We start from the raw sequence: 18,544 nt of genomic DNA, 5'->3' as shown, positions 1-18,544 counted from the left end.
AGAGCAGGAACATATTGTGGAGAAACTGAAGGTAAAGAGCAGGAACATATTGTGGAGAAACTGAAGGTAAAGAGCAGGAACATATTGGAAACTGAAGGTAAAGAGCAGGAACATATTGTGGAGAAACTGAAGGTAAAGAGCAGGAACATATTGGGGAGAAACTGAAGGTAAAGAGCAGGAACATATTGTGGAGAAACTGAAGGTAAAGAGCAGGAACATATTGTGGAGAAACTGAAGGTAAAGAGCAGGAACATATTGTGGAGATTGGAAACTGAAGGTAAAGAGCAGGAACACATTGGGGAGATTGGAAACTGAAGGTAAAGAGCAGGAACATATTGTGGAGATTGGAAACTGAAGGTAAAGAGCAGGAACATATTGGAGAGATTGGAAACTGAAGGTAAAGAGCAGGAACATATTGTGGAGAAACTGAAGGTAAAGACCAGGAACATATTGTGGAGATTGGAAACTGAAGGTAAAGAGCAGGAACATATTGTGGAGAAACTGAAGGTAAAGAGCAGGAACATATTGGGGAGAAACTGAAGGTAAAGAGCAGGAACATATTGGAGAGAAACTGAAGGTAAAGAGCAGGAACACATTGGGGAGAAACTGAAGGTAAAGAGCAGGAACATATTGTGGAGAAACTGAAGGTAAAGAGCAGGAACATATTGTGGAGAAACTGAAGGTAAAGAGCAGGAACATATTGGGGAGAAACTGAAGGTAAAGAGCAGGAACATATTGTGGAGAAACTGAAGGTAAAGAGCAGGAACATATTGTGGAGATTGGAAACTGAAGGTAAAGAGCAGGAACATATTGTGGAGATTGGAAACTGAAGGTAAAGAGCAGGAACATATTGGGGAGAAACTGAAGGTAAAGAGCAGGAACATATTGTGGAGATTGGAAACTGAAGGTAAAGACCAGGAACATATTGTGGAGATTGGAAACTGACGATATTAACTGAGCGTTTATTGGCAGACATTAACATGAGAACATGAAAAACTGACAATTCAAAATGGATGCACATGATTAAAGTAACAACATGATTTTGGTCCATTCATCATTATACAGCACATCTCTGTCCCAAATGGCTCCCTTTTCCCTATGGAGTGCACTCTTTTTAAACAGAGCCCTATGTAGCACGCTATACAGGGAATAGGGTTCCATTTGGGACACACAGCCCCATGTTTGTGGTCTGTTTAATACAGTCTGTATATCCCTGATGGTTCAGTAAGCAGTAACAGCATTGGCCTGGTCGCACGGTGCTGTAGTGGGGGGTATTTCACGTACATTCATTGGCCAACCACTTCACAACATGCTCCTGGTTCTCCGCCACCCATTTGATGTTGGCCGTAGTCCTCTCAATAGCCTGCTCCAGAGCCAGCGTCCCCGAGCCAAACCCCACACGGGCATTGTCCTCTTTAAACTGCTTCAGCTGCAATTATAGAAACATGGTAGAAATCACAATACTGACTCAACAATGTTGTAGTTTCTAACTCATTTGAGATGGAGGAAAACAAGCTCTGCCCCCCCAACAAACAGACCATCCATCCATACATATACCTCTAGTCTAAATTATACCTTATTAAACTGTATCTGTAACCCCCCCAACAAACAGACCATCCATCCATACATATACCTCTAGTCTAAATTATACCTTATTAAACTGTATCTGTAACCACCCCCTACAAACAGACCATCCATCCATACATATACCTCTAGTCTAATTTATACCTTATTAAACTGTATCTGTAAACCCCCCCCAACAAACAGACCATCCATCCATTCATCCATTCAGCCCTGATGACTTGCTCTTTATAGATGTAGTTCCACCTAGCCCTGATGACTTACTCTGTACAGATGTAGTTCCACCTAGACTTACTCTGCATAGATGTAGTTCCACCTAGTCTTACTCTGCATATATGTAGTTCCACCTGGACTTACTCTGTATAGATGTAGTTCCACCTAGACTTACTCTGTATAGATGTAGTTCCACCTAGACTTACTCTGTGTAGATGTAGTTCCACCTAGACTTACTATGTATAGATGTAGTTCCACCTAGACGTACACTGTATAGATGTAGTTCCACCTATCCCTGATGACTTACTCTGTATAGATGTAGTTCCACCTAGACTTACTCTGTATAGATGTAGTTCCACCTAGACTTACTCTGTGTAGATGTAGTTCCACCTAGACTTACTCTGTATAGATGTAGTTCCACCTAGACGTACACTGTATAGATGTAGTTCCACCTATCCCTGATGACTTACTCTGTATAGATGTAGTTCCATCTAGACTTACTCTGTGTAGATGTAGTTCCACCTAGACTTACTCTGTATAGATGTAGTTCCACCTAGACTTACTCTGCGTAGATGTAGTTCCACACAGCCCAGGGCTGCTCAACCCTGTTCCTGGAGAGATACTGTCCTGTAGATTTTAACTCCAACCTTGTTCCTGTAGAGATACCGTCCTGTAGGTTTTAACTCCAACCCTGTTCCTGGAGAGCTACCGTAATGTAGGTTTCACCCCAGGTTTTCACCCCTTTGAAAACCTTACAGGAGGGTAGCTCTCCAGGAACAGGGTTAGGATGAAAACCTTACAGGAGGGTAAGCTCTCCAGGAACAGGGTTGGACAGCCCTGATTCAGCTCAAGGCCACAGTACCAACCTGCTTCAGCTCAAAGTCAGTAGAGAATCTCCTGGTCACTCCGTTGATGAGGTTAGAGAATGAGAAGGATCCAGCACCATATCTGCCAGGTACAGAGATGGATTATTATTATCTTAGTGAATAAACATCAGTTTCTCTGATACATGTTCACAGTTACATGATGTCCAATAGCCCCACCTAGACTTACTCTGTACAGATGTAGTTCCACCTAGACTTACTCTGTACAGATGTAGTTCCACCTAGACTTACTCTGCATAGATGTAGTTCCACCTAGACTTACTCTGTACAGATGTAGTTCCACCTAGACTTACTCTGCATAGATGTAGTTCCACCTAGACTTACTCTGTACAGATGTAGTTCCACCTAGACTTACTCTGCATAGATGTAGTTCGACCTAGACTTACTCTGCATAGATGTAGTTCCACCTAGACTTACTCTGCATAGATGTAGTTCCACCTAGACTTACTCTGCATAGATGTAGTTCCACCTAGACTTACTCTGCATAGATGTAGTTCCACCTAGACTTACTCTGCATAGATGTAGTTCCACCTAGACTTACTCTGTACAGATGTAGTTCCACCTAGACTTACTCTGCATAGATGTAGTTCGACCTAGACTTACTCTGTACAGATGTAGTTCCACCTAGACTTACTCTGCATAGATGTAGTTCCACCTAGACTTACTCTGTACAGATGTAGTTCCACCTAGACTTACTCTGCATAGATGTAGTTCCACCTAGACTTACTCTGTACAGATGTAGTTCCACCTAGACTTACTCTGCATAGATGTAGTTCCACCTAGACTTACTCTGTATAGATGTAGTTCCACCTAGACTTACTCTGCATAGATGTAGTTCCACCTAGACTTACTCTGCATAGATGTAGTTCCACCTAGACTTACTCTGCATATATGTAGTTCTACCTAGACTTACTCTGTATAGATATAGCCCCACCTAGACTTACTCTGCATAGATGTAGTTCCACCTAGACTTACTCTGTATAGATATAGCCCCACCTAGACTTACTCTGTACAGATGTTGTTCCACCTAGACTTACTCTGCATAGATGTAGTTCCACCTAGACTTACTCTGTATAGATGTAGTTCCACCTAGACTTACTCTGCATAGATGTAGTTCCACCTAGCCCTGATGACTTCCTCTGCATAGATGTAATTCCATCTAGACTTACTCTGTATAGATGTAGTTCCACCTAGACTTACTCTGTACAGATGTAGTTCCACCTAGCCCTGATGACTTACTCTGTATAGATGTAGTTCCACCTAGCCCTGATGACTTCCTCTGCATAGATGTAGTTCCATCTAGACTTGCTCTGTATAGATTTAGTTCCACCTAGACTTACTCTGTACAGATGTAGTTCCACCTAGCCCTGATGACTTACTCTGTATAGATGTAGTTCCACCTAGACTTACTCTGTATAGATGTAGTTCCACCTAGCCCTGATGACTTACTCTGTATAGATGTAGTTCCACCTAGACTTACTCTGTATAGATGTAGTTTCGCCTAGATTTACTCTGTGTAGATGTAGTTCCACCAAGTCCTTCTGTAGCTCAGTTGGTAGAGCATGGCGCTTGTAACGACAGGGTAGTGGGTTCGATTCGACCCATACGTAGAATGTATGCACACATGACTGTAAGTCGCTTTGGATAAAAGCGTCTGCTAAATGGCATATATTATTATTATTATATTATTATTATATTATTATATATTACTTACTCTGTATAGATGTAGTTCCACCTAGACTTACTCTGTATAGATGTAGTTCCACCTAGCCCTGATGACTTACTCTGTATAGATGTAGTTCCACCTAGCCCTGATGACTTACTCTGCATAGATGTAGTTCCACCTAGCCCTGATGACTTACTCTGTATAGATGTAGTTCCACCTAGCCCTGATGACTTACTCTGTATAGATGTAGTTCCACCTAGCCCTGATGACTTACTCTGTATATATGTAGTTCCACCTAGCCCTGATGACTTACTCTGTATAGATATAGTTCCACCTAGCCCTGATGACTTACTCTGTATAGATGTAGTTCCACCTAGCCCTGATGACTTACTCTGCATAGATTTAGTTCCACCTAGTCCTGATGACTTACTCTGTATAGATGTAGTTCCACCTAGACTTACTCTGTACAGATGTAGTTCCACCTAGCCCTGATGACTTACTCTGTATAGATGTAGTTCCACCTAGCCCTGATGACTTCCTCTGTGTAGATGTAGTTCCACCTAGACTTACTCTGTATAGATGTAGTTCCACCTAGACTTACTCTGTATAGATGTAGTTCCACCTAGACTTACTCTGTATAGATGTAGTTCCACCTAGACTTACTCTGTATAGATGTAGTTCCACCTAGACTTACTCTGTATAGATGTAGTTCCACCTATAATTACACTGTATAGATGTAGTTCCACCTAGACTTACTCTGCATAGATTTAGTTCCACCTAGTCCTAATGACTTTCTCTGTATAGATGTAGTTCCACCTAGACTTACTCTGTATAGATGTAGTTCCACCTATAATTACACTGTATAGATGTAGTTCCACCTAGACTTACTCTGCATAGATTTAGTTCCACCTAGTCCTGATGACTTTCTCTGTATAGATGTAGTTCCACCTAGACTTACTCTGTACAGATGTAGTTCCACCTAGCCCTGATGACTTCCTCTGCATAGATGTAGTTCCATCTAGACTTACTCTGTACAGATGTAGTTCCACCTAGCCCTGATGACTTACTCTGTATAGATGTAGTTTACATTTACATTTACATTTAAGTCATTTAGCAGACGCTCTTATCCAGAGCGACTTACAGTTCCACCTAGACTTACTCTGTATAGATGTAGTTCCACCTAGCCCTGATGACTTACTCTGCATAGATGCAGTTCCACCTAGCCCTGATGACTTACTCTGTATAGATGTAGTTCCACCTAGCCCTGATGACTTACTCTGTATAGATGTAGTTCCACCTAGCCCTGATGAAGTCCCAGGCCAGGGGCATCCCCACCACGTTACCAGCGATGTAGTTGATGGTGGAGGTGCAGTCCTGCTTTCGGATCTTAGCTGGATCCAGGGAATAATCCAGATACCTGTTTCAACACAAAACAGGAATTTGTGAATCATCTCGAGTGGGATTCTGATGAATCGATAAGTCTGATTTTTTACCTAATGGTGTTGCTCTAAACATGCACAAACACAGCCTTTTAAAAGCGCAGGGCTTGTGATTTTATTTTTACTTTTAGAGGAATAATTGTTCTCATGCAGGAATGATATACAGTACCTTCAGAAAGTATTCACACTCCTTGACTTTTTACAAATGTTGTTGTGTTACAGGCTGAATTTAAAGTCAATTACATTTAGATTGTTTTGCCACTGGCCCACACACAATATCCCATAATATCAAAGAGGAATTATGTTTTTCAAACCAGGTGTGGAAAGCTCTACACACAGCTGTAATCGCTCTTGGAGACCCATAAAGACTCACAGCAGTAATCGCTCTTAGATATTTACCCATAAAGACACACAGCTGTAATCGCTATTAGATATTTACCCATAAAGACACACAGCTGTAATCGCTCTTAGATATTTACCCATAAAGACACACAGCTGTAATCGCTCTTAGATATTTACCCATAAAGACACACAGCTGTAATCGCTCTTAGATATTTACCCATAAAGACACACAGCTGTAATCGCTCTTAGATATTTATCCATAAAGACACACAGCTGTAATCGCTCTTAGACATTTACCCGTAAAGACACACAGCTGTAATCGCTCTTAGACATTTACCCATAAAGACACACAGCTGTAATCACTCTTAGAGATTTACCCATAAAGACACACAGCTGTAATCGCTCTTAGATATTTACCCGTAAAGACACACAGCTGTAATCGCTCTTAGAGACCCATAAAGACACACAGCTGTAATCGCTCTTAGACATTTACCCGTAAAGACACACAGCTGTAATCGCTGCCAAAGATGATTCTAACATGCATTGACTCAGGGGTGTGAATTCTTATGTAAATGTCATTGTGGGGTATTGTGTGTAGATGGGTGAGAAACAAATCAATCTTTAATTCATTTTGAATTCTGTCTGTAACAACAACATGTGGACGAAGGGGTATGAATACTCTCTGGAGGCACATGAGGAGAAAGAGGAAATCTCTACCTATCTATTGATGTAAATATATCCCCCGTCTCATTCCCAATCTGTCCACTAGATAGCAGTAGGAGATCAAATGACTTGTCTTAGCCACTTGAAACCAGTTGCATCTGTTTTGGGTAGTGAGTGAGTCACTGCGCCAAAATGACTGCCATCTTAAAATGACCCTTTCGAGTTACAGAGTGAACCATCTCCAAATAACACTTAGACAGGTGAGGACACGTGTCTTTTCCTGTTGTAAACCAGTGAGACGGATCAACACGTGGAGGATGAATACACAATGATGTGGACGGAGAAGGGAAAGCATTGCTTTACAGTGACCATTAGGTATGAATACACAATGATGTGGACGGAGAAGGGAAAGCATTGCTTTACAGTGACCATTAGGTATGAATACACAATGATGTGGACGGAGAAGGGAAAGCATTGCTTTACAGTGACCATTAGTCTTTTCCTGTTGTAAACCAGTGAGACGGATCAACACGTGGAGGATGAATACACGATGATGTGGACGGAGAAGGGAAAGCATTGTTTTACAGTGACCATTAGGTATGAAGTGGTTCTGAGTGTTAGCTCCTGCTGAGGATTCTGTACCTACCTGTTCAGCAGGGACCTTAGTACAGACCAGGGAGGACCTCAGCTTGGCAGCCTCTGTACCTACCTGTTCAGCAGGGACCTTAGTACAGACCAGGGAGGACCTCAGCTTGGCAGCCTCTGTACCTACCTGTTCAGCAGGGACCTTAGTACAGACCAGGGAGGACCTCAGCTTGGCAGCCTCTGTACCTACTTGTTCAGCAGGGGACCTTAGTACAGACCAGGGAGGACCTCAGCTTGGCAGCCTCTGTACCTACCTGTTCAGCAGGGACCTTAGTACAGACCAGGGAGGACCTCAGCTTGGCAGCCTCTGTACCTACCTGTTCAGCAGGGACCTTAGTACAGACCAGGGAGGACCTCAGCTTGGCAGCCTCTGTACCTACCTGTTCAGCAGGGACCTTAGTACAGACCAGGGAGGACCTCAGCTTGGCAGCCTCTGTACCTACCTGTTCAGCAGCCATGGGACCTTAGTACAGGCCAGGGAGGACCTCAGCTTGGCAGCCTCTGTGGCTACTGTGGCGTTCTTGAACATCTGCCAGGCGAAGTCCCATTCCGCCACCCCTCCTGCTGCGATAGCGTTACAGTACACTGTTGTCTTCAGGTTGGGGTGAATCCTGTCCATAAAGAGTTGCATAAACACAAAATCAGCATCATTGAAGAGAAGGAAAACAATCACGTTAATTCTAAACATCCTTAGGGTTTCTGGTATACTTTTCCCATAATTACCAGTTGGAGGAGTCCCAGTTTTCCTACTTATTCCTTCCTGATTCCAGGAATCCTTCAGCTGGGATTTCTGGTAAACCTGGGAATTTTGGGAAAGACCCAGGATATGGAAACCCAAATAATTGTGCTTCGTACTCACGGGTTGTGGTCTGGGTTCAGCATCCACTCTCTGAACCAATCGCTGGTGAGAACCCTGCAGCGCTCCACTCCCATACGACACGCAAAAGATATGGCGTTGATCTGGTTGTATCTGAGAGATAGGAGAGACAAGAGGGACAGGGCTGTGGAACGGCCTACAACACATGATGGTAATATTGATCTGGTTGTATCTGAGAGGTAGGAGAGACAAGAGGGACAGGGCTGTGGAACGGCCTACAACACATTATGGTAATATTGATCTGGTTGTATCTGAGAGGTAGGAGAGACAAGAGGGACAGGGCTGTGGAACGGCCTACAACACATGATGGTAATATCTAAGGGTTCATCCCAAATAGCCCCCTATTCCCTATGTAGTGCACTCCTTTTGAAAACAGACCGATAATGTGTATTTACTGTTGTAAGAGAAGCGACAGAAAGATATATTTACAAATACAATTATGTATCTTAATTAGTTTAAAATAACATTTAATTTGAAAAGCAGAGTTGTTACTGGTCGTTGTGTCCAGTGGGGACTCTGGTCCAATCAACTGTTATGGTCCTGAAGTACTCAAACAGGGGGGTGATCTGCATCTTCAGGTAACCCTGGGAGACAAACAGTATGAACCAATCAGCCCTGTTGTTTCAGGTAACCCTGGGAGACAAACAGTATGAACCTATCAGACCTGTTGTTTCAGCTAAGCCTGGGAGAAGTACAGTATGAACCAATCAGCCCTGTTGTTTCAGGTAACCCTGGGAGACAAACAGTATGAACCTATCAGACCTGTTGTTTCAGCTAAGCCTGGGAGAAGTACAGTATGAACCAATCAGACCTGTTGTTTCTGCTAAGCCTGAGAGAAGTACAGTATGAACCAATCAGACCTGTTGTTTCTGCTAAGCCTGGGAGAAGTACAGTATGAACCAATCAGACATGTTGTTTCTGCTAAGCCTGGGAGAAGTACAGTATGAACCAATCAGACCTGTTGTTTCAGCTAAGCCTGGGAAAAGTACAGTATGAACCAGTATGAATCAGCCCTGTAGATCTTTGTTATGTCCTCTATGTAGATCTTTGTTATGTCCTCTATGTAGATCTTTGTTATGTCCTCTATGTTGATCTCTGTTATGTCCTCTATGTAGATCTTTGTTATGTCCTCTATGTAGATCTCTGTTATGTCCTCTATGTTGATCTTTGTTATGTCCTCTATGTTGATCTCTGTTATGTCCTCTATGTAGATCTTTGTTATGTCCTCTATGTTGATCTGTGTTATGTCCTCTATGTAGATCTTTGTTATGTCCTCTATGTCCTCTATGTAGATCTTTGTTATTTCCTCTATGTAGATCTCTGTTATGTCCTCTATGTTGATCTTTGTTATGTCCTCTATGTTGATCTCTGTTATGTCCTCTATGTAGATCTTTGTTATGTCCTCTATGTTGATCTCTGTTATGTCCTCTATGTAGATCTTTGTTATGTCCTCTATGTTGATCTTTGTTATGTCCTCTATGTTGATCTCTGTTATGTCCTCTATGTAGATCTTTGTTATGTCCTCTATGTTGATCTCTGTTATGTCCTCTATGTAGATCTTTGTTATGTCCTCTATGTTGATCTCTGTTATGTCCTCTATGTAGATCTTTGTTATGTCCTCTATGTTGATCTTTGTTATGTCCTCTATGTTGATCTCTGTTATGTCCTCTATGTAGATCTTTGTTATTTCCTCTATGTAGATCTTTGTTATGTCCTCTATGTCCTCTATGTAGATCTTTGTTATGTCCTCTATGTAGATCTTTGTTATGTCCTCTATGTAGATCTTTGTTATGTCCTCTATGTTGATCTCTGTTATGTCCTCTATGTCCTCTATGTTGATCTCTGTTATGTCCTCTATGTTGATCTCTGTTATGTCCTCTATGTAGATCTTTGTTATGTCCTCTATGTTGATCTTTGTTATGTCCTCTATGTTGATCTCTGTTATGTCCTCTATGTAGATCTCTGTTATGTCCTCTATGTTGATCTCTGTTATGTCCTCTATGTAGATCTTTGTTATTTCCTCTATGTAGATCTTTGTTATGTCCTCTATGTCCTCTATGTAGATCTTTGTTATGTCCTCTATGTAGATCTTTGTTATGTCCTCTATGTAGATCTTTGTTATGTCCTCTATGTTGATCTCTGTTATGTCCTCTATGTCCTCTATGTTGATCTCTGTTATGTCCTCTATGTTGATCTCTGTTATGTCCTCTATGTTGATCTTTGTTATGTCCTCTATGTCCTCTATGTTGATCTCTGTTATGTCCTCTATGTTGATCTCTGTTATGTCCTCTATGTTGATCTTTGTTATGTCCTCTATGTTGATCTTTGTTATGTCCTCTATGTTGCTCTTTGTTATGTCCTCTATGTTGATCTTTGTTATGTCCTCTATGTTGATCTTTGTTATGTCCTCTATGTCCTCTATGTAGATCTCTGTTATGTCCTCTATGTAGATCTTTGTTATGTCCTCTATGTTGATCTTTGTTATGTCCTCTATGTTGATCTTTGTTATGTCCTCTATGTCCTCTATGTAGATCTTTGTTATTTCCTCTATGTATATCTTTGTTATGTCCTCTATGTTGATCTTTGTTATGTCCTCTATGTCCTCTATGTAGATCTTTGTTATGTCCTCTATGTAGATTTATGTTATGTCCTCTATGTAGATCTTTGTTATGTCCTCTATGTTGATCTTTGTTATGTCCTCTATGTTGATCTTTGTTATGTCCTCTATGTCCTCTATGTAGATCTTTGTTATGTCCTCTATGTAGATCTCTGTTATGTCCTCTATGTAGATCTTTGTTATGTCCTCTATGTTGATCTCTGTTATGTCCTCTATGTTGATCTTTGTTACGTCCTCTATGTTGATCTTTGTTATGTCCTCTATGTCCTCTATGTAGATCTTTGTTATGTCCTCTATGTAGATCTCTGTTATGTCCTCTATGTAGATCTTTGTTATGTCCTCTATGTTGATCTCTGTTATGTCCTCTATGTTGATCTCTGTTATGTCCTCTATGTAGATCTCTGTTATGTCCTCTGTGTGTTGTTGTTGTTGTCATTTTCTCATGCACTACAACCATAGTCAATAATAGCAGTGTTTCACAATTGTCATCAGCCTCCAGTATTCCAGAGAACATACTGATCTGATTATATTGTGGTTGTATTCGCCTGTGAGACAAATAATGTCATGTTGTAAGCTGTTCTGTCCTTTTCTTACGTACGAAAACTATGTTCAGTGATACTAGAGCTTCATGTCCGTCACTAGAGGCCAATATTTCAGACTAAATCATATTATTACTATAGTATATTGTATATTTAGGGTAGCAGAATTACAGTAACCTTTTAAAACATTCCTGGGTTTTGCAGGGAATCTGTAATCCTTCCAACAGGATTTCTGGAAAACCATGAGAATTTGGGGGGACGACAGATCTTTTGCAAATGTAAATGAATGATATATTATATTATAGTGAGAACCCACCTGTAGCACCCCGTATGCCTGTCCACGGTCGAACATGAGGATATAGTAGTTGAGATTCCTGAGAGCTGACTCCCAGGGGATGTAGTCTCTCTCCTGAGACAGGTACCTGGTAATATATAATATAAGAACTGACTCCCAGGGGACGGAGTCTCTCCCCTGAGACAGGTACCTGGTAATATAATATAATCATCTGTATAGTAGAATATATTACTCTAGTTACCTGGTGGTCCTCAGAGCTAATGTCGTGTTGATCACCTTGGCCCTGGAAACACACAACAATATGACACCACAACCGCATCAGCTTCCAGCTTCCACACAGTTCACCAGGTAATACAGTAGGTGGGGGGGGTAAGAAAGAGCTTTACCTGGCCAGATTAAAGGCATCGTCCACTATTTGAGCTCTGTTAATTAAAGGAATGACCTGCACACAGAAGTTCTGATGTTACATTGCGTCATATGGAATCGTACTCTGATAGGTAATATCCACATAAGATTGGTTTACTAACGTATACTGACCGTGTGGTCTGTGGTGAGCTGGTTGAGGAGTCGTTCCCAGTTGTCCATGTCGTAGTTAACCCTGTAATAGCCAGACACATTGAGGTTGGCCAGAACCCACTCAGATCCTGCTGTTGTCATGGGGGGGTGTCTGTCTGTTGGAGCAATTCAACACACTGGTCACAGAAAGGAAACATTCTGACAGATTTTACAAAATTCACTGGTTTTCCAGAATATCCTGGTTAGAGGATTCCCTGACTTCCCACTAATTCCCAAGGAATTCCATGAAAACTCCACGATTTATGGAAAACAGGGACTTTTTGGGGAAGTTACCATAACAACCTTGGTCCCAAGTTAGGATTCAACACAGAACTTCCTGTTATGATGAACAATAACATGACCTGGCCATGTCCATTAGTCCAGGGACATCTCCACTGATACCTATGGGCCTGTCCATTAGTCCAGGGACATCTCCACTGATACCTATGGGCCTGTCCATTAGTCCAGGGACATCTCCACTGATAGTCATGAGCCAGTTCATTAGTCCAGGGACATCTCCACTGATACCTATGGGCCTGTCCATTAGTCCAGGGACATCTCCACTGATACCTATGGGCCTGTCCATTAGTCCAGGGACATCTCCACTGATAGTCATGAGCCAGTTCATTAGTCCAGGGACATCTCCACTGATACCTATGGGCCTGTCCATTAGTCCAGGGACATCTCCACTGATAGTCATGAGCCAGTCCATTAGTCATTAGTCCAGGGACATCTCCACTGATACCCATGGACCTGTTCATTAGTCCAGGGACATCTCCACTGATACCCATGGACCTGTCCATTAGTCCAGGGACATCTCCACTGATACCCATGGACCTGTTCATTAGTCCAGGGACATCTCCACTGATACCTATGGGCCTGTCCATTAGTCCAGGGACATCTCCACTGATACCCATGGACCTGTACATTAGTCCAGGGACATCTCCACTGATACTTATGGGCCTGTCCATTAGTCATTAGTCCAGGGACATCTCCACTGATACCCATGGACCTGTTTATTAGTCCAGGGACATCTCCACTGATACCCATGGACCTGTTCATTAGTCCAGGGACATCACCACTGATACCCATGGACCTGTTCATTAGTCCAGGGACATCTCCACTTATACCCATGCAGGACTTCATTTGACACAAACACTGGCATTAGAAATACCTGTTTCCTGAAGAAGCCAGTGTTGCTCTCTCTCAACTCCTCCCTTCATCCATTTGATGGGGACCAACCAGGTGTAACTAAAAAGACATGGGAACAGGATGGTCAGGTGACTAAATTAAAGATGATTTGGGGTTTTATCATCATGTCCTTATTGTTGAATGATCATGACCCAAACTGAACGAACCCCCCTCCTTAACACCAGACTATACTAACCCCTCCTTATCCCCAGTCTAAACTAACCCCTCCTTAACCCCAGGCTGTACTAACCCCAGGCTGTACTAACCCCTCCTTAACCCCAGGCTGTACTAACCCTTCCTTAACCCCAGGCTGTACTAACCCCTCCTTAACCCAGGCTGCACTAACCCCTCCTTAACCCCAGGCTGTACTAACCCCTCCTTAACCCCAGGCTGTACTAACCCCTCCTTAACCCCAGGCTGTACTAACCCCAGGCTGTACTAACCCCTCCTTAACCCCAGGCTGTACTAACCCCTCCTTAACCCCAGGCTGTACTAACCCCTCCTTAACCCCAGGCTGTACTAACCCCTCCTTAACCCCAGGCTGTACTAACCCCTCCTTAACCCCAGACTGTACTAACCCCTCCTTAACCCCAGGCTGTACTAACCCCTCCTTATCCCCAGGCTGTACTAACCCCAGGCTGTACTAACCCCTCCTTATCCCCAGGCTGTACTAACCCCAGGCTGTACTAACCCCAGGCTGTACTAACCCCTCCTTAACCCCAGGCTGTACTAACCCCTCCTTATCCCAAGGCTGTACTAACCCCAGGCTGTACTAACCCCAGGCTGTACTAACCCCTCCTTAACCCCAGGCTGTACTAACCCCAGGTTGTACTAACCCCTCCTTAACCCCAGGCTGTACTAACCCCTCCTTATCCCCAGGCTGTACTAACCCCAGGTAGTACTAACCCCAGGCTGTACTAACCCCTCCTTAACACCAGGCTGTACTAACCCCTCCTTCACCCCAGGCTGTACTAACCCCTCCTTATCCCCAGGCTGTACTAGCCCCTCCTTAACCCCAGGCTGTACTAACCCCTCCTTAACCCCAGACTGTACTAACCCCTCCTTAACACCAGGCTGTACTAACCCCAGGCTGTACTAACCCCATGCTGTACTAACCCCTCCTTAACCCCAGGCTGTACTAACCCCTCCTTAACACCAGGCTGTACTAACCCCTCCTTAACCCCAGGCTGTACTAACCCCTCCTTAACCCAGGCTGTACTAACCCCTCCTTAACCCCAGACTATACTAACCCCAGGCTGTACTAACCCCTCCTTAACCCCAGGCTGTACTAACCCCTCCTTAACCCCAGGCTGTACTAACCCCAGGCTGTACTAACCCCTCCTTAACCCCAGGCTGTACTAACCCCAGGCTGTACTAACCCCTCCTTAACACCAAGCTGTACTAACCCCAGGCTGTACTAACCCCAGGCTGTACTAACCCCAGGCTGTACTAACCCCTCCTTAACACCAGGCTGTACTAACCCCTCCTTAACCCCAGACTGTACTAACCCCAGGCTGTACTAACCCCTCCTTAACACCAGGCTGTACTAACCCCAGGCTGTACTAACCCCTCCTTAACCCCAGGCTGTACTAACCCCAGGCTGTACTAACCCCTCCTTAACCCCAGGCTGTACTAACCCCTCCTTAACACCAGGCTGTACTAACCCCTCCTTAACCCCAGGCTGTACTAACCCCTCCTTAACCCCAGGCTGTACTAACCCCTCCTTAACCCCAGACTGTACTAACCCCTCCTTAACCCCAGACTGTACTAACCCCTCCTTAACCCCAGGCTGTACTACAACCCTCCTTAACCCCAGGCTGTACTAACCCCAGGCTGTACTAACCCCTCCTTAACACCAGACTGTACTACAGTCTTGCTACAGGGGGTTAACTAACTGCCTTGCTGCAGGGGGTTAACTAACTGCCTTGCTGCAGGGGGTTAACTAACTGCCTTGCTGCAGGGGGTTAATTAACTGCCTTGCTGCAAGGGGTTAACTAACTGCCTTGCTGCAGGGGGTTAATTAACTGCCTTGCTGCAGGGGTTAACTAACTGCCTTGCTGCAGGGGGTTAACTAACTGCCTTGCTGCAGGGGGTTAATTAACTGCCTTGCTGCAGGGGGTTAACTAACTGCCTTGCTGCAGGGGGTTAACTAACTGCCTTGCTGCAGGGGGTTGGTTAACTGCCTTGCTGCAGGGGGTTAACTAACTGCCTTGCTTCAGGGGGTGAACTAACTGCCTTGCTGCAGGGGTGAACTAACTGCCTTGCTGCAGGGGGTTAACTAACTGCCTTGCTGCAGGGGGTTAACTGCCTTGCTGCAGGGGGTTAACTAACTGCCTTTCTGCAGGGAGTTAATTAACTGCCTTGCTGCAGGGGGTTAACTGCCTTGCTGCAGGGGGTTAACTAACTGCCTTTCTGCAGGGAGTTAATTAACTGCCTTGCTGCAGGGGGTTAACTAACTCCCTTGCTGCAGGTGGTTGGTTAACTGCCTTGCTGTTGGGGTTTAGCTGGCTTGGTGTTGGGGGTTATTTGCCTTGCTGTTAGGGGTTAACTGCCTTGCTGTTGGGGTTTAGCTGGCTTGGTGTTGGGGGTTATTTGCCTTGCTGTTGGGGGTTATTTGTCTTGCTGCAGGGGGTTAACTGCCTTGCTGTTGGGGTTTAACTGAACTTCCGGCGCCGACAGAAATGGCCGCTTCGCTTCGCGTTTCTAGGAAACTATGCAGTTTTTTGTTTTTTTACGTGTTTTTTCTTACATTAGTACCCCAGGTCATCTTAGGTTTCATTACATACAGTCGAGAAGAACTACTGAATATAAGAGCAGCGTCAACTCACCATCAGTACGACCAAGAATATGACTTTCGCGAAGCGGATCCTGTGTTCCCGTAGCAACGATTAAAACATTCCCAAACCTGAAACCGTGGATTGATGGCAGCATTCGCGTGAAACTGAAAGCGCAAACAACTGCTTTTAATCAGGGTAAGGTGACCGGTAACATGACCGAATACAAACAGTGTAGCTATTCCCACCGCAAGGCAATCAAACAAGCTAAGCATCAGTATAGAGACAAAGTAGAATCTCAATTCAATGGCTCAGACACAAGAGGTATGTGGCAGGGTCTACAGTCAATCGCGGATTACAAAAAGAAAACCAGCCCCGTCAAGGACAAGGATGTCTTGCTCCCAGGCAGACTAAATAACTGTTTTGCCCGCTTTGAGGACAATGCAGTGCCACTGACACGGCCTGCAACGAAAACATGCGGTCTCTCCTTCACTGCAGCCGAGGTGAGTAAAACATTTAAACGTGTTAACCCTCTCAAGGCTGCAGGCCCAGACGGCATCCCCAGCCGTGCCCTCAGAGCATGCGTAGACCAGCTGGCTGGTGTGTTTACGGACATATTCAACCAATCCCTATCCCAGTCTGCTGTTCCCACATGCTTCAAGAGGGCCACCATTGTTCCTGTTCCCAAGAAAGCTAAGGTAACTGAGCTAAACGACTACCGCCCTGTAGCACTCACTTCCGTCATCATGAAGTGCTTTGAGAGACTAGTCAAGGACCAGATCACCTCCACCCTATCTGACACCCTTGACCCACTCCAATTTGCTTACCACCCAAATAGGTCCACAGACGATGCAATCTCAACCACACTGCACACTGCCCTAACCCATCTGGACAAGAGGAATACCTATGTGAGAATGCTGTTCATCGACTACAGCTCGGCATTTAACACCATAGTACCCTCCAAGCTCGTCATCAAGCTCGAGACCCTGGGTCTCGACCCCGCTCTGTGCAACTGGGTACTGGACTTCCTGACGGGCCGCCCCAGGTGGTGAGGGTAGGCAACAACATCTCCACCCCGCTGATCCTCAACACTGGGGCCCCACAAGGGTTGGTTCCGAGCCCTCTCCTGTACTCCCTGTTCACCCACGACTGCGTGGCCACGCACGCCTCCAACTCAATCATCAAGTTTGCGGACGACACAACAGTGGTAGGCTTGATTACCAACAATGACGAGACGGCCTACAGGGATGAGGTGAGGGCCCTTGGAGTGTGGTGTCAGGAAAATAACCTCACACTCAACGTCAACAAAACTAAGGAGATGATTGTGGACTTCAGGAAACAGCAGAGGGAACACCCCCCTATCCACATCGATGGAACAGTAGTGGAGAGGGTAGCAAGTTTTAAGTTCCTCGGCATACACATCACAGACAAACTGAATTGGTCCACCCACACAGACAGCATCGTGAAGAAGGCGCAGCAGTGCCTCTTCAACCTCAGGAGGCTGAAGAAATTTGGCTTGTCACCAAAAGCACTCACAAACTTCTACAGATGCACAATGGAGAGCATCCTGGCGGGCTGTATCACCGCCTGGTACGGCAACTGCTCCGCCCACAACCGTAAGGCTCTCCAGAGGGTAGTGAGGTCTGCACAACGCATCACCGGGGGCAAACTACCTGCCCTCCAGGACACCTACACCACCCGATGTTACAGGAAGGCCATAAAGATCATCAAGGACAACAACCACCCGAGCCACTGCCTGTTCACCCCACTATCATCCAGAAGGCGAGGTCAGTACAGGTGCATCAAAGCTGGGACCGAGAGACTGAAAAACAGCTTCTATCTCAAGGCCATCAGACTGTTAAACAGCCACCACTAACATTGAGTGGCTGCTGCCAACACACTGACTCAACTCCAGCCACTTTAATAATGGGAATTGATGGGAAATTATGTAAAATATATCACTAGCCACTTTAAACAATGCTACCTAATATAATGTTTACATACCCTACATTATTCATCTCATATGTATACGTACATACTGTACTCTATATCATCTACTGCATCTTTATGTAATACATGTATCACTAGCCACTTTAACTATGCCACTTTGTTTACATACTCATCTTATATGTATATACTGTACTCGATACCATCTACTGTATCTTGCCTATGCCGCTCTGTACCATTACTCATTCATATATCCTTATGTACATATTCTTTATCCCCTTACACTTGTGTGTGTATAAGACAGTAGTTTTGGAAT

The 18,544-nt window shown here is 44.4% G+C and overlaps 1 protein-coding gene across 1 annotated transcript in view; it reads right to left on the bottom strand.

Annotated features, from left to right (window-relative positions):
* Nucleotides 1-946: 946 nt before the first annotated feature.
* LOC124024507 (aminopeptidase N-like) overlaps nt 947-18,544 on the bottom strand; it is a gene marked incomplete at its 5' end in the record, with an annotated part of 60,324 nt that continues 42,726 nt past the window's right edge. Inside the window, 11 exon segments of the mRNA XM_046338425.1 lie at nt 947-1,429; nt 2,661-2,742; nt 5,621-5,761; nt 7,877-8,044; nt 8,293-8,403; nt 8,803-8,894; nt 11,783-11,888; nt 12,003-12,044; nt 12,148-12,203; nt 12,299-12,432; nt 13,491-13,567. Coding sequence (XP_046194381.1) covers nt 1,277-1,429; nt 2,661-2,742; nt 5,621-5,761; nt 7,877-8,044; nt 8,293-8,403; nt 8,803-8,894; nt 11,783-11,888; nt 12,003-12,044; nt 12,148-12,203; nt 12,299-12,432; nt 13,491-13,567 — 1,162 coding nt within the window. The 3' untranslated portion in view covers nt 947-1,276.

This window comes from Oncorhynchus gorbuscha, unplaced genomic scaffold (genome assembly GCF_021184085.1).
Source record: "Oncorhynchus gorbuscha isolate QuinsamMale2020 ecotype Even-year unplaced genomic scaffold, OgorEven_v1.0 Un_scaffold_1897, whole genome shotgun sequence".
NCBI lineage: Eukaryota > Metazoa > Chordata > Actinopteri > Salmoniformes > Salmonidae > Oncorhynchus > Oncorhynchus gorbuscha.
The sequence above is the reverse complement of the archived record's forward strand: the minus strand, read 5'-3'. Positions and strand labels throughout refer to the sequence as shown.